Consider the following 20,264-nt stretch of genomic DNA (forward strand, 5'->3'; position numbering starts at 1 on the left):
AAATTTAGAAGGATGATTCTCAAATCTGCTCAAAAAAGGTATCCAGTTTCGAGGCCAATCGGATGAACAAACTCAGATGCCAAAACGTCTCTTTCGTGTGCGAGAGTATGTCCAACCCCTATTTGTGTAGGAGTGTGATGCATTGAGGCTTAACCAAAAGGAAATCAAAGGGGTTGGAAGATTATGCCGGTGTCTCGGAGAATCTCACAGGCGAGGACTATGCACAAGATTGATACAAAGGGAAGAAATCCATGGCCTGAGTCTCCGGAACTGCGAATTGCCCACAGGGCCGAGTATTCAGGAAAGTAGAAAAATATCAAAAACGGAAAACCAGGGAAAATCTTTGCTAGACGGGGTATCCAATGGAAAAGACAGATAGTCGAGACATATGGAAAAAAAGGTTAGAATGGACACGACTAGGCTGACATATACAGCCAAGAAAAGCGGGAAAAGATAATATAAACAGTGTGACACCACCGACGACAAGTTTGGGCACTAATTACTAGCATCAGCAGGAGGTTGGATATCTGCCTCTGCCGGCGTCGACTGTGGACTGATAGGTGAGTCTGCAGTATCACCACTTCCACTGCCCCACGAGTCCTCACGCATAATCTCCGCGGCATCAGGTAATTGAGGTCGCGTGGGCCGGTGTGCTTTGGATTTCGATGCGTTTCGGGAGAGTGAGGGCGATGCAGGGGCAGTCGCAGTTACATAGTCCTGGCGGTGACCTGTCTGCATAGGGCTTGCTGCATTGTTCAAGCCCGGAGAGGACTGTGGAGAATCCAGGAATCCTCGCCACTTACGCCAGCCCTCGAAGTCAATGAGCGCTTGCATGCAGCCCCATTCTGTCACTTTCTGTTCAAGCCACGGGAATCCCACGGGCTGTCGGAAAAAAAGACGTTAGGATCAGCTGAAGCAGTAAGATAAAAAAAGGTTAAAAATTCAACTAACCTTGGTCAAGAAATCATTGCAGCCGGCAGCTAATGCTTCATGACGATCACTTTGCAAGCTGCTGGCTGTCAAAGCGACAATAATAACCGGACTTCGGAACAGAGACAAGTCTGACAACGTATCTTCTTCACTGACGGACCGCCGGAGACCCGGTCTTTCTTCTGGAGACGCAGCGCTCGAAGCGCTCAACCGACCAGAAGCAGTCTTGGGGAAAACACCAATTCCGTTCAGTCGTTCCAGCCGACGGATTTCTTTGGTGGCATCCAAGCCGTTCATGACGGGCAGTTGGATATCCATCAAGACCAAATGAAATCCACCTTGACGCCATTTCCTCACTGCCTCTTCGCCATTCGCAGCACACTTCCAACGCACGCTCAATCGTTTCATAAATGCCTCCAGCAACTTTTGATTTATAATATTATCTTCCACAATGAGGACATTAATTGGTGGCACAGTGCCGTCAATCAATCCACCAAAGACTGCACCCGACGAGGCTGCACCTTTGGACTTTCGTAAAGACCGTGGAGATGCGACCGGCGCAGGGGGTGTATGGGTCTTCGTTTGTGGGGAATCGGGCACTGGCGCAGGAGGCGTAGGGACATTTTGCGTCGGAACGGAAGGAGTGGGCTGAGTGTGGGGAGATATGCCGGGTTCTATCAAGTATTAGTTGAAAGTCTACCAGGTAAACCTTGGTCATTTATCTCACCTGGTCCAGGGGCCTGACCCAACATGGTCGGCGAGTTCGTCGTGTGTCGTGTGAGCGGCGGCCGACGGTGGTGCCGGCTACCACGGCTTCCAGGGGATGGCAATGGCGGAACCACGCCTGTTGTAAGTATAGAGATCGAAGGAGCATTGGCTGCTCCTGAACTCGATGGATGTGCGGGAGGAGTGGGGACGTTCGGATTGACGGGCATGAGAGGGAAATACTCGCCATGCTCACCAGGTTCCGAATGGTGGTGGTGGTAGATTGAGTGGCGAGGGGACGGTTTGGGAGTGCGCCGTGAGGGCGCCTCGATCACTAAAGCCTCTTCTATGGTTTGGCCTCCCGGGTAGTACGTGTCGAGAACAGATGATAGAACTTCTTCCGGGCTTAGAAGACGCTCCGGTGATGCCTGTCGGTTCGAGCCCTCGCGCGCCGATATGCGAATGACGATATCCGGAGAATCGAATGCTCTGCCTAGCGAGTTTGCGTATTTCATTATCACCTGATCGCGTAGCTCATCCACCACCGCATCCTCCAAGCATGGCACCAGTGTGGCGGAGCCACCCGGCCGTTTCACCCAGATTCGACGATGGACCATTTTGGCGGCAGCAGCTGGGGCACGACTGCTGCCTTGATCAGCGAGGGGTGTGAATAGGTTCTGCTCGAGCAGCCCACTGATCAAATGCTGGTGCGATGCTGGAAGAAGAGACTGTCGACGGATAGCAATGCTAGGGCGCTTGCTCGAGGGAGGAGGAAAGAATGACGACGATGGTCGGCGGTCGTTGCTAGTCTTTTCGGCAACCGTGTCTAGAGTCGGGATCAACTGATACTCAGCGAAAGTCGATTCCTGAGCCCTAGCCAAGGCAGACTGGAAGGAGAGGTCGTCGGAATGCTGAGGCGTGGGGAGCGGAGTCTCGAGAGGGGATGGGGCCTCTTCTGTGAGAGGAGTATCGAACGGCGAGGTGGCACCGGTGTGTAAAGGGGCACTTGTCTGACGTTCCGGCGCGTGGCGATGGTCGGGGTGCCGTTCTGATGGTGGTTGAGAGGAAGAGGGCTGTGGCTCGGTCGAGTGCCTGTGCTTGTGCGCGCGTTCCACGGGTTGTCGATGCGGACTAGGGCCCGATCCAAAATCCTCAAAAGAGTGATCGGCCGCAGAGGAGACGACACTGTAAGGGGACTTTTCGCTCGCCGAGTCGAAGGGATGCGGAGTGCAAGAGGTGCGAGACGTTGAGTTTGGGTGGACACGCGGGTCCGCCCCGTTGCCCGCTTTTGGAACCGTGGGAGTTGATGATCGTCGCAGCAGTTTGCCCTTCAGCAGACGTGACAGGCGTCTCTCTGGCATCGTGACTGTTGCCAGAGGGGTTCACAGCATGCCAGGCATGGTCAACGATCAGCTGGAGAGGGAAGAAAGCACGAAACAGGGGGGGGGATGGGCGGCACTGTTGTTCCGGATGGGGCTGGGCTTTGGCCTAGCTCCAGTAGGGTAGTGCTAACTATGCGTCCAGCGAGGCCGCCACAGTCGACAGTGCACGTTTGAAGGACAAGCTCAGGATAAGAAAACGGGCCGGAATGAGGGGGCATCACACAAGCGTTTCGCAGCTCCAGTGCTGATCTCCCGATAGTTGGGCAAGAGCTGTGGAATCCCACGCTAAGCCCATCTGCATTGACCAGGCGGAGGGAAGTCCACAGAGCTTTTAGTTTGCTCCTAGTTCTAGATTTAAGTTTCGATTTTCCCTTTTTTAAGCTTCTGCTTCTTCTTCTTTCCATTTTTGAAGACTAGTCATATTCCATTCAATATCTAATACTCTTGGTTTTCGACGTTATTCGGCTCGGAGTCCATGATGGACTCGACCTCGAATTACTATGTGCACGTAAGACTATGTACGTAGATTGCCAGCACACCATTCCTATCCATCGAGCCCAGCCCAATTCTTCAAAGAGGAATACCCGAAAATAGAGATCGTCGATCATAATATCCAACAGGCGGGATTTAGAACTTTTCGCTTGCGATACCACGCTCCACATCCGAGATATCGCGAGAAGGTTGTTCGGTAGATTGCAGAGGATCGGTCTTCTCACCTGGCATGGCCAGCACACTGGTTTGGGGGTCATTGGTTTCTTCAGTGTCATTTCTCTCCAAGTCCAACAGATCGTCAATGCTCTTCCCAGTTGCTTTGGCCTCTTTGCGGAGCTTGCGGTATCGAATGCGCCAGATAATATGGCTCACGTAGATACCCGACTCAAGAACAACCCTGTTGTTTGACCACATCAGAAACACTGCTCCACAAAGCAGGAGGCAAGTATGGTGTGACAATATATACTTACACCAATATATACATAATTCCTCCCAAGATATCAAAAGATCCTTGTGCAGCTGGGAATGTGTGAGTTGGAATCCGTCTGGCTTCACCGCCACAGACCAGGATGGAATCATACCCAATGCAAAGAGTGAAAACAACCCTCCCAGGGTGTCGATTGACAAGAAGACCCAGTCTGCAATACACAACGTTAATGCTGTTAGTATGATGCCAATGGAGCAGCAACTTACTGAACCCTATGACACGACCATCTCGCTTCCACAGCTCAAAGTACGGTGGTAATAGACCTGCACTCAACAGGATGGCCGCAACCACTCCAACGACAAGGTCTGGCCAGGTGACTCCTTTCTTATAGGGAATCTATATTCCAGTCAGAGGTTTTTCTCGTATGGATGTGAGTGATATCTGCACTTACTCGCAAGGTCAGAATCAGAAGGGCTTCTATACCCCCGAAGAGAAGGACTACGCTGAAGCACACCAGGCATGCTTTCAATCGACTGAAGTTGCTAGAGAACAGAAATATCAGAATTCGAACCACTTGCAGAATGTGAGTGACTTACTGGTTATAGTAAAGAATCTGGCTCCAGCTGACCACAGAGAAAAACCCGAAAATCTGTGGCTGGATCTGTAACGGGATATTCACTTCCTGTAAGAAGGTCAGTATGCACCATTTCTCTTCCACATTTTTTCACAATCAACTGACCTGTAAAATCAAATACGCGCCCATCGGGACCGAGCCTGCACAGCATACCACTATCAGCATCTCCCCGTCCAAACCCCCACGGCGCTACTCGCAGACTTACAGCTCGCCCATAAGAACATCATCGCCGCCGGAAACCCATCCGTCTTCTTTCGTCGGTAATTGTACCAGATTTGAGGAATCAGCTGGATGCACCACAGCACCGTCCCAATCGTGCCGAGCACGTTGGATGCCACAGTGACATTTCCATCGGACATGGCGGAAGCTGCAAGAGAGACAAGACTCTTCAACACATTCACCAGATAATCAGGCGTTGTATCGAAGACCGCGACCTCAGGATTTTAACCTTCACTGAGATCGCAATATTTGGCACGACCCTGTGGCCACATAGAAGAGCCTTGATATCCGGGTATACTAACGACACGTCTACCGGCCTTCGCTGCTATTCTAGTCACGCTGCAGCAATGAACACGCAAGAGCACCGCAGATGATGCAGCCGTCATGTAGCAGCAGGAGAGAAAGTCCGAAGACAGCGCAGCGGATAACCAGAGCTAGAGCCAATTCCCCTCGAGTCTTTTGTCTCTCGCAGACTCAAATTTGCAAAAGAAAACGATCTCAAAATGAAAACAGGAAAAAAAAAGGAAACGAGAAATTCCACCTCCAGAATAAGGGTCCACGACCAAGTCGCAGCACACAATGTAGCGGTGATGAAAAGAACCCCAGTCCAGCAAACTTGTCCACCGTCTAGCGCGCCGCTAACCCTCGATCAGCACCACAGCTCGCAGACCGGCACCGACCTGGCCAGCGCTTGGGACGTGCCTCTGGGCAATGAGATCACAGATACATGAACGAGCGCCGAACCCGCTCGTTTTCTCCGGGCTTCTCCGTGGCGGTTCCTTGTCCTGGTTGGCCAGAGACTAGGACGAGATAGGTTAATAGCTGGAGAATGGGTAGCAGATAAGCGGGGAAGCGTATTAGCGTTTCTGCAAGTATACCGGGTAAGAGGCACCGAGCCTGGCTGATTCTACTGCAGCGAGAGAACCCATCTTCGAGAGGCTGCGGGTTCTTGTCTTCCTCCTGGAGATGACCCTTCTTTTTTCTTCTGGATGGCCAATGATGGGCTGGACTTGGTCTATTTTCTACGCTTCGGCGTGGTGGGCCCTTTCCACGGGCCTGGGTGGGGAGTGTTGCCACCGGCTTGGACGAGGAGCTTGGAGCATGGTGTTGGAGATTTAGTAGGCTGGAGGCTGGTCCCTGTCTGTTAGATCTGCAGGAAGCGCTTGTTTTGTAAGGAATCATGTTGCAGGGGAGGCAAGAGGGGGATTTGATAGTGTGGACGATAAGCATGACGGTGATGGGGATAATGGGTATTGTTCGTGAATCTGCCACATGCCGTGCACCACGTGGCGCAACCCTCAAGACTGCCTCTCCAAAATGAATGAGGCGCACGAGGGGCCCAACACTGCAGGCACATGTCAAAATAGATAGATCATGCACTCCATTTTCATTGAATTCCCTGAGGCCGGCTTCTTGGATTTGATTAGTTGTGCAACCTCTTCGACTGCTCTGGCGACATCTGGACGACATTTTGACTAAATGACATGGATCATGTATACGCTTGTTTATGAGGTCAATGGCTTGGAGCATATCAGGAACAACTGAAGTTTCACGACTATTTCCATCAAGGCATCAATAAAGTTTCTAAGTCACGAGTCTTCTCAAAGAGGATGCTTAACAACCTCGTTTGTATGACAAGTCTTCCAAGCGCTCTACAACAATAGGTAGATTGATGAGCAGAAGTATCAAATTGCATTTTGGCCAACATCTTAGGCTCTTGTACAACATTTAATAGCTGGTTTTAACTGTTGATGGCTAACACGCAGATCTGACTAATCTGCGATTTTTCTAGACAGAATCAAGCACCTCGATCAGGGTTCTCGAAACATGAACCCCCGGCCCAGAGCCGATTTTTCCAGGTAGAACAGAGCGAGACAGAAAAAAATAAAGGAAAAAGCAAATGAGTGCACCTGAACCATAACGCACAAAAGAATGGGAAAAGAAAATTTGCGGGGAAACAATCCGCCAAAGTCGACCAACCCAAGACAATGAGAGTTGCCGAAGCAGGCAATAAAAAGAGAATGGAGTACAGCCGACGCTAGTCACCTACAGAGACAAAACACAAGAGCGGGTAGAAAGAAAGGGAGGCCATCAAGACATCACGTTAAGAGGAGACCAGGAAAAAAATACACACATGTCGAGAGAAGATCCGGAGGGTATCAAAAGGAAGTAAAGATTTGCGACACGATAGGGAAAAAGGCAAGGAATTCAGGAAAACAATAACAGAGAGCAGACATCACATAAAACGCGATCACAATAGGATCAAGTAATTGGAGGGTGCGATGCCCGTCTCTCCGTTCGATTTCCGAGCCTGCCACCATCGGCCACTGACATCGGACACTTCGAGGATCTCATGCTTGCTGAAGCTAATCTCGTTGGCGTCTTCTGGGTTCGCGTCGTACGAATAGATGGCCTTCGCCCGATAGGGGTATTCGCTGGGCTGTGGGATTTCGCTATTGTCTTGTCCCTCAGTGGCGGGTCCCGGGGCAGGGCTACCGCTAGGAGCACCAAAGCGAGGCTGGGAGGAATTGCGTTCGGCGCCTGGGGCGCCGCCAGGATACCCGGATACGGGGGAAGATGTCTCGAAACCGTTCAGTTGGGCGGAGGTGTACATCTGTGGAGTGTTGCTGGTAGCCATGGTTTCAGGGCGACCGCCGAATGCGCTCGACATGGGGCGGCTGCCACGGAAGGATCCGGGCTGTTCCTTGTTCAGGGCGAAGGAGTCGATGAATCCGCGATGAGAGGCCTGGGGGGAAGAACCGAAGTAAAAGATCCAGATGATCTATGGGAGGTCGAGTTAGCCAATGTAGCGATAAGTACGGGGGACGACAAGGGCACCAACAATGATCATTGAAAGGAGGATGAAGCCGGCACCCGCAGCCTGCATGGAACCCTGGTTGGCATAGACCAGATTGTTCGCACTGAGGGAGGTCAGAACAAGACCACAGGCGAGGTATCCCACAATCTAGTCACACAATCAGTACTGTATTCATTTCTCGACTCCCACGCGCATATCGAACGTGGGAAGAGGGGAAAGGAGAGGCCAATCATACCGCGACGCCATAAACATTGCAAGTGTCAGTACCAAAGGTCACCACCAGGCCCACGATCACGCAGAACATATAGCAGTTAGCCCACCAGGAGTAGTTGGGGTAATCTGCCTGGATGTCCGCGATAATGGACGAGATGAAGGCGATCAGCCATGCCAGGATCGAGATAGAGAGGGTTGCGAGCGCGAACGGGTCGCCGAGGATATTACTGGGGCGGAACTTCGACATGATGGGCGGGCGTTCAAAGGGACGCGGGGTGACGAAGTGATGAAGAGGGTGCAGTATCCTTATGCGCTAACGGCCAAGGGATGTCGAGTCGATGAGGGGATTGGACGATGTCTGCAGGGAGGGGATCCCACGAACACGACGAATCGAGATGGATTCGATGTATAGTAGTATATAGGATGCGTTGCCAGTTTCAAGTTGTGATGGTCAGGCGCTCCAAACTGAAACGTCGGTAGGGCTGGATCGATGAGAAACGACCTGAAAAGAGAGCGTTGTTAGGTATCAGGGCTGAAACAAATCGCGTGGGGTCGATGGACACCAAGAACGATCTCCTGAGGTGGATTGACAATGACAGGGAAACGCTCTGAACGATTGCATTGGACAGAAAAAGCCATCTAATTGTGATCGCATGGGCGCTTATAAGGGTGGTGGTGTGGTGGTTTCGTACCTCAGTGGGTTTGAGACAAAGGCGTGTGTGGGCTTCTGGCGTAAAGGTTCGCGGGGAAAACCCAAGGGGGCGAGGATGGATGAAACGCAGGAGAGAAAAGGATGGCAGGACCGCTTGTGAAGCGAGGCAGAATGACACAGCACCAGGCTGAAAAAAGGAAAGGCGAAGGGTGGGATGGAAAAGAGGGACGGAATGAGTGGAAGAGGGAAGGAAGGAGGAGTTGTGGACAAGCAAAACGAGAGTGGCAGTGACCAGACCAGCAGGAAAGGGAGGCCCGTTGATTCCGTCGTGTCGGTCGTTCTGGTGCATGGGGCATGCCAGCTCTGATTACGCCCGTAACCCGGCCAGGACGGCCGTCATACTCGGTATTTACCGTGGGCTTACGGCGTGCGACGAGGTCGCCCTCCACCCTCTGTCCCTCGCGGGCACGCTTCGGTGATTCCGGGGCCCGTTTTCTATGGCCACTCCGCGACCAAGTCTGTATTGTCAATACGCGGTCGATACCAGGCACCAGGCACCACCTATCACACCCCAGGACGGGGCCGGGCCCAAGTGGAGTCCCGCCCCAAAACACACAGATGCGCCCCTGGAATCGAGACCAGAGTGGAATCCGGGAAATGAACGGAGAGCAGGAGACCGCGTATGATAGGACCAAACTTCGATCGGGATCCTGCAATGGATCTCGACCTTGACGGTTGAAAATGAAAATTGAAAAAAAAAAAATGCACAAATGGCTAGTTAAGATTACTTCAGCGGCTTCCCAAGGCATTCTGTCATCCGGTTTGGAATGATGCTCCGACTTGGGTGGGTTTTCATTTCCCCATGTCCGAATTTGTAGGGGGTTTGGGTGTGTCTCTTTTCTTCAGTAACGCCCTAAGACCCGTACAGAAATCATGTCATGGAAATTCTACATTCTTGTGATCCTGTAATAAGTGTGATGCGGGCTCGCAAAAGATCCTTTGTTGTGTTGGTATACACCCTATGTCCTCGCGAGCAGCGCAAGCGATCTATAAATACGGGGGCTAAAAACCTTCGTCACCGATGCCCGAGGCTCCGCTTTTCCGACACTGCTGACGCGGGCTGCTTCGTCTGTGTGGACGAGGCTCGGTAGATAACAGAGTGTTGTTATTTTTATTTTTATAGTTACTGTGTGTTGTTGCTGTCGTAAGAGGATGGCTACGGTACCAACTGTGCCACTGCTAGCACTGTTGGTGGCGTTGAGCCCCCTATAATAACATCTGCCCAGAGAGAGAAACAGTAGAAACCCTACAGGCATGGCGAGAGGTCCTTCCCGCGGCCTAATGGGTTATTAGGCCAAACACATCCCGCTTCTCCTCTATGGTGAATCTCAACAATGTAACTACACCCCAAACAAGGTCCCTTTTGCCGACAGCCAAGCGCAACATACCGATCATCTCACTCCGATTCTGGATACCGCCATGTAGAGTATATGGTTTTTGTTTTGTACACCTCCCGACACATTCTATAGATCATTAGACCTCCGACCTGATCCCTCTTCGTCGCGCCCCACCCCAGAGGCTTCGATCGGATCGCGTACTTGTGATCGACTTGCCATCCTCGCACGTGTACTCCGTACATCCTCCGCCTCCTACCGCAGCGATCGACACCGTTGAGAAGCACTTCATACTTCATCTCGTCGCTGACGCCGTGCTTTGCCCTGCCACCGCCCTGTGTATACTACAGACAAAGCACAGACATCCCAGTCTTCTATTCTTCGCCTCCCCCCTTTTTTAGATAATAAGACCGGCAATAATACAAGACCTCGGTCCACAAGTCCATTCCAAGCGCCACACCCCCCTGTCGGCTACGAGGCCCGCCGGGGTTCGTGACGACGAACAATCCGGGGTATCGCGCGCATGGACTTGGACCTTACATTCCACCTGACTTCAGATGGAATGCGCATGGGGACTGGAGGTAATCACATTTCCACCTCCTTTCTCTTTTTCTTTGCATCAATGCTCGAGTGCTCTCTACAGAATATATGATTGAGTCGCGACGACAGGGGACAGGCGCGCTATTGAACCGGGAGTCCGACGGGGCCTGCCAGGCGAACAAGGTTGTGCAGCTCGTACGAGTTCGTTGATGTAGTCATCGTGATTTTAAGGTAGAGATTTCAGGTTGCACACACCACGTAGGATTGAAGTCATATGGTATTTTGCTCGGGCTTTTAGCTGCCGGGAGAATGAATCTGGAAATGGCCTTCCATTCTCCGGAGTAGATCTCATGCGCAATCCACGCAAACAGAAAAGAAAACGCCCCCAACGCCATGCACCTGGATCGATCGAAAAGAAAGACAAATGGAAAGGTCTCAATCGGATCCAACAAGAAAAAGAAAGAAAGAAACGAATCAAGGATATCATAAGCAGAAGGGTAAGACCAGACACAATGTATACCCACAGCAGCAACCGTCACCAAGGCAAAACCCCCTCTGATCAAGGCTTTCCTCTCTAGATCTCATTCTCCCTTCGTTCCTTGATCACCTCTCTGCGACGGACCTCGCGCTCCACGTCCTCTAGTCTGCCCTCCCACTCCGCCCAGCACTCGCCGCTGCCCACAAGACCGACTTCATACCAGCGCTGCAGCACACGTGCCGTGCGGATACGCAGCTCGGAGATGATCGCGGCCTGTTCGGTCTGTGTCTGCGCCAGCCGGTCCAGCTGGGGCTGCAGGGCGATCAGCGCGGCGGAGGACTCGGCCTCCGGGACGGGCAGGTCATTGAGGGAAGTCAGGCGCGAGGCCGTCTCGGGGAAGGTAGTAGCGTAGGAGAGTACGATGGAGGCGAGGGTTCGAGACGTTAGGCCTTCAGGGATGTCATGAGCGGACTGAGGTTGGAAAAGGTCGGGGAATTGGTCGTCTGGAGGGAGGGGAATTGGTTCAAGTTAGCTCGGACAGGACATGGCAAGATGAGGCGTGGAAACGGTTCCATAGCAGGAAACACATACGGAGCTGAATCACATCCCGCACCGCAGGTACTGCTCGGCTGAGCTTCCCCAGTTCCCGCTCAAGACGGGAGAGTCGGCGCGAGACTGTTTCGTCGAGGGTGGCCGGCTTGTCGGGGGTGGACGGAACTCCTTTCCAGTCGGTGGCGCCGGTGAGGAGATAGGTGAGGCGGCGCAAACGGGCTTCGAGCAGCTCAATGGTCGCCCCGGCCACCGCGTCGCTTTCGAGAGTCATCTTTTGAGGGGCGGATGGGAATTATCGCGTTGGGAGGCTGCTTCGTTTACTTCGCGTTCGAGAGCTCGGTGACTGCAAACACGGCAAACGTGGAGACAAAGCCCGCCGGGCTGAAGGCCGCCGCCGGCCTCGACTTCCATTATTCAATTTCCTTCGATAGACAATCGCTGACCAAAGCACATTCTACGGGCTAATTTTTTACATGTAGAAGCTCTCTTGAAGAAGTGTAATACGACATGGTTCATTCCCTCCCCACAATGCTATATACTATACTGCAAGTATGCCGCGTGTAGCTCTACAAGTCATTTCATTCATTTCATCACTCATGCAAGCCAAGGAGGCAAGGTACCTAGGCGTGCTCCACGTGATCAATCATCTCTGTGTCGTCTCCTGCGTGCCATTCCGAATCATCATCCAACGCGCGAGACATCGGTGCTTGGTTCACCGCAGTGCCAGGTACGAGCTTAGATCCTTTCCTCTCTTTCATTTCCTGCTCAGAGTCGGTGTCATTATCGAAGTCGGAAACCTGATAGTCAAAAACATTTACCTGCTGGCCCTGGTGGGTAGTGGATTGTCGCGGTTGAGAGGCCTTTGGGGACGAGTCCTGGGGGTTCTCTGCAGCCGCATTGGCAGTGCTTTGTTCGCACTCGGCGGCGAATGCCTCGTTATCCTTGGTGACGAAGGCCTGTTTCGGAGTCAGCTTGAGATCAAGACACAAAAGACCGCCAATCATACCTGAAGCGATGTGGGCGCAAGCTCAAGTTGCCCACTCATAGCGGTGTCGCTCGCATATACAAGAAGGACAGACCTCCACTCTTCGCGGGCCGCTCGGAGCACTTCGATCTCGCGTACTTTGCGAGCTGTATAACCAACGACATCACCGTCTTGCGTCGCCGCAGAATCACCTTGTGCCTCTCTCTTCGCAGCCTGACGGGTCCTACCATCTTCGGTGGAGAAGCTGAGTCTCCACCATTGATAACCACTGTTATTCTCCCCATCGACTTCCATTACGTCTTTCGGATCGCTGTTATCATTCCGTTTCAAGACGTAGGTTACATGTGGCTCTGTGCAGACTCCGCGGAGTGAATACCTGCGGAGCGGAGGCTCGTTGGGAGATTCAGATTGTTCTGTGAGTGCTCTAGAATAGCTGCGTAAGGTTTCCATGGCGCTCTGTTTTCTGCTCTCCAGCTCTGTGTTTCATTATGTCATTAGCAAATTCAACATGTAGAAGCAAAGTTCGACAATCACCTTTGACCTTGATCTCAATCCTCGCAGAGACCGCTTGTAACTCCTTGATAATTCGTTCGGACTTTTGATTTGCCATTTCCGAGCTCATAGAATCCGCTCCAGTAGCTGGGTTCTTTGACAGAACCGAGGTCACTGCCGCTGCTGCCTTGTCTAGGAGATCTTTCATCGTAGCACTACCTTTTGTCGCCTGTGTTTTGGTGTATCGTTGAATCAATCTTTCCAATTCTTGAACTTCCTCCTGCACACGAAGTCTTTTTGTCCGGAGCTCAATGGCAAGTTCTCGACAACTGCTCATGTAACGATCTGGGTAGAAAACAGCCGGTGCTTTCACATCCACAGACTTGCCATTATCGAAAGCGTCGAGTTTCATGATGACCACATCGCCCACATGCTCGAGCCAGACATCATCCAGACTTTCCCCAGGCCGGTCACTCCAGATGGCATTGTCCAAAACATCGTAGAGGGTCTGTCCGTGGTCTCCTTCCACAAGAGGCTCAAAGAGAAAGAGATCTTTCGAAATCGCCTCATCTCCCTCGTCGAATGGGGATGTTTTATACGCTTGGGTCATGAAAACGGTCGCCAAGGGGTTCTCGGGATCGGCCCGAATCGCAGCAGCATGCCATGTCTCCAAGAATCTCGCGATCGCTTCTTCTGAGTCGGATGAAAGGGCGTTCATGCTTTTGAGGTTTGTCAGCGCATCACTGCTCCCAAAGGCACGTTGTGTTTTGTCCAGAAAGACCATCAGTCGCTGTGTCTCATGAATAATATCGTCCCAGTCGCTATCCCCGCTTGCTCCATCGTGAATTGTCACGATTTTAGGAAGATTGATTGGTTGCCCATTCCACCACTGGGCGTCATTCCCATAGTCAAAAAGAACTTTGTTTCGAAGCAGCAAAGCTTCTCGCGCAAGGGGAATCTCGTGGAGAATGGTGAGAAATCCTCCCAGGTAGAGGCTATCCTGAGTCGGTCGAATGAACGCAGGCTCACCGTCAATCCTTTTGCGATCTTCAGGATTGGGGCTGATAACAACTTCCTGTGAGGTTGCATTGAACAAGGTCATTGCCCATGCCCCTTCGTCGTAGTGATCGCGTGTTGCCTTCCCAAAGTGGGGTTGTTGATTGATTGCCGTCACTCCAGACTCCTGCTGTCCCATGCCTTGGTTCAGTGACATGGCCACTGCTTGTTGTAATTCTTGTTCTTCACGCTCCGCCAAACTTAGTCCTTGCCCCGAGCCCGATGTGCCTTTTTCTCACAAATGATCAGTATTCACACAGACTATCCCTTAATTCAGAGATGATCCTTACCCGTATTGCTCTGTACTGCCACAGAGACTGGGTCATCTGTTCTAGCGCCTTGACTTGTTTCATGCATGTTGACTCGGGAAGGAGGGCGTGAGGGAGGTGCTGTCGCAGGGATTTTGGGCGCATTGTCTTGCTGTCCATATCCGAACGCTAAAGCGGGGAAGATCAGTTACTGAATTGGTAGACCTTGAAAAGAGAAGTCATACAAGAACCACTACTTTCATTGTAAAGGCCAGTTGTCTATTATGTGAGCTCTGGTTAGTTTCTGGTCCAACACAGCCAACATCGGCCATTTCAGCGCTTCACCTTTGTCCGGGGACCTGTCGGGTCTTCGAAGTAGGCGTTGATAGCTTTTTGAGAGTCCAGGTTATTAGCCTATCAGGCAAAAAGGGATTAGTTTTCATTCCAGAAAATCAGAAGAAAGGTTATTCGGACCTTGAGGAAGCTGATAGCTTGCTCGCGCGTCGTGCTGGTGAAGCTGACGAAGTTCGCAATAGCGTCCTCTGGCGGTTCGGACGCCATGGTCTGAAAGTGGAGGCTTCTGGGCCAAATGAGCCAAATCAGACGGTGTCAGTCAAGGCACGGACATATCAGGAAGTCGGGACACTGAAAGAAGGGGAGGATGAAGGACGGAGGACGGAGAGCGGAGGACGGCTTGTCGCATCGGGGAGCTCGTTCCCCACCACATGACGCCCAGCCGCTCCGCTTTGTCCCCTCATCCACGTCTTCCTTCCCATACCCGGTTTTGCCCCTGTCGCCCATCCTACAGATTGTATAGAGGGAACAAAAAAGTCCAGCTCTGGAATATTCTATTGTCTAATATTGAGCCAGATAGGTATTTTGGCCTCCATTTGCAATCCCTATTTTGAAGAACTCATCTCACTATATATTTTACCAGTCTTTCTTCACCTCCAAATTCAATTCAGTGCTAGTGGATTCACCACACATGTTAGAGAGTGAACAATGCGGGTTTGGTGTAGACAGAGCAATATGTGCAAACTTCTTTTCTATTTTCGGAGACTTTTTTGCTTTCATATCTCCTCTTCACGTTACAAGTCCTTTGTTCTGAAATACCCACTCCATTCCCAGGTCAACATTTTCAAAGAACCACCCAAGACCTCTTGTTCCAGTCAAACAAAACGTGGTTCACAAAATGACGATCAGTAAAGAGCATTCACCTAATTAATGTGTGAGTATCGCATCTCTTTCAATCAACAAGAGTCGCATTCAAGTATATAAAGCCTGATTTCCCATAATGTTTTGTTTCCTTGCAATTTTCCCAGCCTCATTTCTTTTCACTGCCCCAATATGTCTGATCAAATCAATTACTCGGCCGATTTGGCTCGCGACATTGTCGCAGCTATCTATTGGGACTTGAATTCTGTGTGGTATCTCCAAAATCTTGATAACAAGGTGCCCACCCAGAAAGATCGGGCTATCTTTAACAAGTTGGCCAGTGATATCCAGGAATTTCTAGATTATACTGTACGAGATCTATGCCTGATGGGTATGCAGCCGTCTCTGACAAGCCCTAGCATCAATCGAATTCGCTCTTTCCTGTTTGAAAGCGGATGGAGGATGTTTGCAATCTGTGCCCAATCCGAAGCATTCAGAGAGGCCTACCTGAAAGAAAGCGATCTGACCTTTGACCTGATGAGAAAGCTGATCAAACTCAATGAACGCAGCATCGATATATTTGCTCGATCCCGCAATATAGACTGGCGAGGTCCACTCCTCCCTTACTCGAACCTTGATATCCCGGGTATTGGACTGGCCCTGCAACCAGAAATCAATTTGGCGAAAGAGCATCCGCATCATGTCGTTCAGTTAAACGATGGCCATCTAAAGCGTCCTATTTACGAAGGTCAGGCCCAGATCAATATCAACGAGCAATACTGGAAGCCAGAGCGCTTTAGCTGCCGTCTTCGCAGTCACCCATTTCAGCGCCAGGAATTGCCTGGACCCTGTGCTGGCTGCATATGCCAGGTGCCTTGCGCTTGCCATAAGTTGACAGGGGGAATGTCCAGTTGCCCAGATTGTGAATGCCCCGAGGTTTGCCAATGTATTTTACGAAATTGGACCTGTTGTCTGATTTGTGGTAGTGCTGTAACCTGTGACTGCCAGATTATCTCCAAGTCAGGGGATCTGGTTGAGCTTGTAGAATATCCAGGTAAGGGGATCGGTGTAAGGGCCCTCGCCAACTTTCGGAAAGGTGACATCTTGGGTGAATATCTGGGAGAAATCTATCCCCACCCTGTGGAATGCCCCGACATTGTATACAATCTGGAGCAGTCGTCTATCCAAAAGACAGCAAAGTCTTATGAGCAAGCAAGGAGAGCCCAGCAAAAGTTGCCCGGGGGTGCCAGAAAGCAAAGCTGGACGCAGACCCAGAATCAAAACTCGCAATGGCTTGGTCAGGTCAGTTCAGCTCGATTCGGTAATTGGACCCGTTATATTAACCATCATTGTGAGTCAAATTGCCAATTTTCTGGCGCACTGGTAGGTGACCGTTATACGACTTACATCATTGCTTGTCGAGACATCTCTATCTTCGAAGAGATTACGATCCACTACGGCCCTCGGTATTGGAATACCAGACGTTGTCTCTGTGGCAGTAACGCATGTATCGCTCCCCCCAAATAGCGGCATAGGCACAACTAACAAGAGGATTTAATGACGGTCCACGTTTCTTCCGTCCTCGGGCTTTTTTTTCCTTTTCTCCTTCTTGTGTGTCCATGGAGTGCCATTGATATAGAAGCATCGAAGTCTTACTCTAAATAATGATGAGAAATTGAGGGAAGGCGTTTGAGGTACTTCTATGATTAAATTCACAAATGAACTATTTTTCACTGGTGTTCGCACAACAATTTAGTTTATAGATTCGCATCTCGGGTAGTAAATCACGGGGAAGCTGACAAGCTGTCTCACGTTATGATCATTCAAATTATAATCAGGTAGAAGGTGATACTCGATCTATGTACGACATCAGGTGGAGCGTTGACTTGCAATACGACTCACATGCTTCTTTACGTTACCTCGCTAAGCCTCTCACTCAATAGGCGAACTCTATTTGACCTCAGGACCTTAGAACTCGTAAAATATATTCATATCAGACTCTTATTCATGTAGGTGAATTTCATGCGAATGTTCATTTAATCTGCTAATTTTCAATCTACTGGGCACCCCGTATTTCGTTCCCTTAACAGCTCATTGATATAAAAAATGACGTGGGAACGAACCTCGGATCCGCTCAACCCCGCACTCTGCAGTCCGCGTGCGGGGAAGCTCCAAGCCATTTGTGCATGCTCGGCTGTGACCTTGTCTTCCACACTCCCTTGCATCGCGATTTGGGCTCTTTGCCCTCGTTTTCATAGTATTTTCTCTCATCTTAACCCCCAAATATGAGCTTTAATACGCGACATTGAGCCCGAAACACAATCATGCGTCCTTGCAGGGGAGCTCTCAGAGGTCTACGCATACAGGGCCCTCACATCTCTGGTCTTCTCTCGAGAAAACAACTGTATTTGGCTGCCAAAGGGCTCCGAAGAAGCTTCTTGACGGAAAGTTATGCCTGTGGATCTTCTCTTGTGAGCCTTTGTCGACCAGCATCCTGTGGTGTGAAACTCTGGAGTCAGACACAACGCTAACCTGGTCGGTCTCGCAACTCACAGCCTCCATTGATTGAATCGACGGTCGGCGACCATTTTGCGAAGATTGTGGCAGATTATGGGGATAGAACAGCGTGAGTATCCGCTAGAGCTCAGAGGTAATAGAAGTCACCGCGCTGACAGCTTCTTAGTGTCATCTCAAAGCACCAAAATGATCGTGTTTCTTACGCCACCCTCGACTTCAGAAGCAATGCCCTTGCTCGAGGGCTAAAATCCATCGGGGTGAAGAAAGGGGAGCGTGTTGGGGTCATGCTCGGGAATTCAATGGAATATGCTGTGGTATGTGAGGCGTCCCAGCGTGTATAACTTGAAGAATGGGGTGTTGATCGATTACAGGCAACATACGCATTGTTTAAACTCGGAGCTATCTTGGTAAGAACTGTCGGGCGCCTCTGTAAAACATACCACTAACTTATAGGCCCATGGTTAGGTGCCTCTCAATCCTTCTTTTAATGCTATGCAAGTGGTGGCTGCCTTGGGCCACCTCCAAGCCAGCCACTTGATCATCAGCACCGAATCCAATCTTCCCCGGAAAGATCCCCGCAGCAATGTTCCCCTTCTCGAAGATTTGATCGCAGACCCTGCATCCATCACCTTGGAATCCACGTCAGTGCCTTCGTTGAGGCAAATTGTTGTCGTTGATAACTCCTCTGGTGGCATAGATACTTCGTCATATAAGAGCCTTACAACATTCGCGTCGATCACGTCCGATATACACTCCGATGGTCACCCCTTGCCTCCACAGGACATCTCACCCGACGAGATTGTGAACATACAATTTACATCCGGAACTACTGCCATGCCAAAGGCAGCTTGCTTGAGCCACCGCTCTATTCTAAATAATGGATCTCAAATAGGTGATCGCATGTTATTGACGCCGAATGACATCGTCTGCTGCCCACCCCCATTATTTCATTGTTTCGGCTCTATTCTAGGTTACATGGCGACTGCAACTCACGGCTCCGCCATTGTCTTTCCAACAGAGTCTTTCAACGCCCGAGCTGCCCTCAAAGCGGTCCAAGAAGAAAAGTGCACAGCCCTTTATGGTGTTCCAACGATGTTCCTCGATGAGCTTGGTCTGATTGAGGATGGCGAAGTCTCGAGAGAGGGCTTCCAATATCTTCGAACTGGTATTGCCGCTGGCAGTAGTATTCCTTCAGAGTTGATGAAGAGACTTCACAGAATATTGAACCTCACTGAACTTACCATTTGTTATGGCATGACTGAGACGAGTCCTGTCTCTGCTATGACAACGACAGACGACCCGATTGACAAGAGAATCAATTCAGTTGGGAGACTTATGCCCCATGTAGAGGCCAAGGTCGTGGATCCAGAAAACAAAACTCAAATTCTCCCCATTGGAAAACGCGGTGAATTGGCCGTTAGCGGATACCTGCTTATGAAAAAGTACTGGGATGATCCTGGAAAAACAGCCGAAGTGATGCTTACGGACGAAACAGGGAAGGTTTGGATGCACGTGAGTTTAGTCTAATCTACTGATAATTGACATTGGCTAACGCGTTTCTCCAGACTGGAGATGAGGCATCCATGTCAGAAGATGGCTACATAACCATCACGGGGCGGATCAAAGATTTGATCATTCGTGGAGGTGAAAATATTCATCCTTTAGAGATTGAGAATTGCCTGCTGGCAAATGCAGGTGTCATGAACGTTTCTATCGTCGGTGTCCCGGACGACCGATATGGTGAGGCCGTGGCGGCATTTGTTGTTCCTCGAGAGCTGGGCTCCACGTCCATAACAGCTGAAGAGATCCGGCAGTGGGTGCGCGAGAGGCTGAGCCATCATCTCGGTAAGTTGTCCTACAAAGTATACTGTACATTCATGGCTAAGTCCTTTGATGTTAGTTCCCAAACATATTTTCTTCCTTGGACAGAATGAGGCATTCCCTAAAACAGCAAGTGGAAAGATCCAGAAATTTAAGCTCAGAGACAAGGCTATTCAACTTTTAGCTGATCGGCAAGAAATGTATGCCAGCAGCTGAAAGTTGGGCTTTGCATGCTGAGGTTTAGGTCCAAAAGGCTCTTGGTGTTAGCATTAGTTGATACTGCCTTTTATCGGATCCGAATGTAATTGAAGCATACATTATAAACTCCCATGCTATATAGAGTGTACGTATAAGAATAGAGTCTTGTAACTTGACAATAATTTTTTCTTTGATGCCCTTAGATACAATCCGATGTGGTTCGACGTCACTTTGCCGGTCACCATATTCTGTTTCGAGTTGCGCGTTTGTCTACCTATCCAAAAGGTACGAGAAGTTGCGTGATACCGTGTCCATAAGGGTGCACGAGCGCTGTTCATGAAACATCGAACCTTTTT

At 50.5% G+C, this 20,264-nt stretch overlaps 7 protein-coding genes across 7 annotated transcripts; 1 reads left to right on the forward strand and 6 right to left on the reverse strand.

Moving 5' to 3' along the window:
* Positions 1-495: 495 nt before the first annotated feature.
* N7462_003861 (response regulator) lies at positions 496-2,996 on the reverse strand (the record flags this gene model as incomplete). Its single annotated transcript, XM_057075587.1, has 3 exons — positions 496-882; positions 952-1,604; positions 1,658-2,996. 3 exons carry the CDS (start codon positions 2,994-2,996, stop codon positions 496-498), a joined length of 2,379 nt encoding a protein of 792 aa, XP_056935092.1.
* Positions 2,997-3,644: 648 nt separating this feature from the next.
* On the reverse strand, positions 3,645-4,956 carry N7462_003862 (PQ-loop repeat-containing protein; the record flags this gene model as incomplete). Its single annotated transcript, XM_057075588.1, has 7 exons — positions 3,645-3,931; positions 3,980-4,147; positions 4,203-4,332; positions 4,388-4,478; positions 4,533-4,618; positions 4,676-4,710; positions 4,776-4,956. Coding segments are annotated over 7 exons (978 nt in total), but the record flags the coding sequence as incomplete, so codon positions are not given.
* A 471-nt stretch (positions 4,957-5,427) lies between these two features.
* N7462_003863 (uncharacterized protein) lies at positions 5,428-5,718 on the reverse strand (the record flags this gene model as incomplete). The annotated part of the gene is made up of 2 exons (XM_057075589.1): positions 5,428-5,589; positions 5,668-5,718. 2 exons carry the CDS (start codon positions 5,716-5,718, stop codon positions 5,428-5,430), a joined length of 213 nt encoding a protein of 70 aa, XP_056935094.1.
* A 1,322-nt stretch (positions 5,719-7,040) lies between these two features.
* On the reverse strand, positions 7,041-8,067 carry sho1 (osmosensor SHO1; the record flags this gene model as incomplete). Its single annotated transcript, XM_057075590.1, has 3 exons — positions 7,041-7,571; positions 7,632-7,754; positions 7,843-8,067. The coding sequence occupies 3 exons, from the start codon at positions 8,065-8,067 to the stop codon at positions 7,041-7,043; spliced, it is 879 nt and encodes a 292-aa protein (XP_056935095.1).
* A 2,913-nt stretch (positions 8,068-10,980) lies between these two features.
* On the reverse strand, positions 10,981-11,707 carry N7462_003865 (putative nuclear distribution protein RO10; the record flags this gene model as incomplete). Its single annotated transcript, XM_057075591.1, has 2 exons — positions 10,981-11,387; positions 11,476-11,707. 2 exons carry the CDS (start codon positions 11,705-11,707, stop codon positions 10,981-10,983), a joined length of 639 nt encoding a protein of 212 aa, XP_056935096.1.
* Positions 11,708-12,056: 349 nt separating this feature from the next.
* Positions 12,057-14,778, reverse strand: N7462_003866 (ubiquitin-associated-like domain-containing protein; the record flags this gene model as incomplete). Its single annotated transcript, XM_057075592.1, has 7 exons — positions 12,057-12,392; positions 12,443-12,897; positions 12,956-14,197; positions 14,260-14,406; positions 14,463-14,496; positions 14,563-14,631; positions 14,692-14,778. 7 exons carry the CDS (start codon positions 14,776-14,778, stop codon positions 12,057-12,059), a joined length of 2,370 nt encoding a protein of 789 aa, XP_056935097.1.
* Positions 14,779-15,564: 786 nt separating this feature from the next.
* Positions 15,565-19,926, forward strand: N7462_003867 (uncharacterized protein; the record flags this gene model as incomplete). The annotated part of the gene is made up of 8 exons (XM_057075593.1): positions 15,565-16,242; positions 16,381-16,674; positions 17,928-17,998; positions 18,056-18,203; positions 18,261-18,296; positions 18,355-19,401; positions 19,455-19,734; positions 19,790-19,926. 8 exons carry the CDS (start codon positions 15,565-15,567, stop codon positions 19,924-19,926), a joined length of 2,691 nt encoding a protein of 896 aa, XP_056935098.1.
* Positions 19,927-20,264: the final 338 nt, after the last annotated feature.

Source organism: Penicillium macrosclerotiorum (assembly GCF_028827735.1).
Source record: "Penicillium macrosclerotiorum strain IBT 26536 chromosome Unknown utg000003l_segment0_segment0, whole genome shotgun sequence".
In the NCBI taxonomy this organism is placed as follows: domain Eukaryota; kingdom Fungi; phylum Ascomycota; class Eurotiomycetes; order Eurotiales; family Aspergillaceae; genus Penicillium; species Penicillium macrosclerotiorum.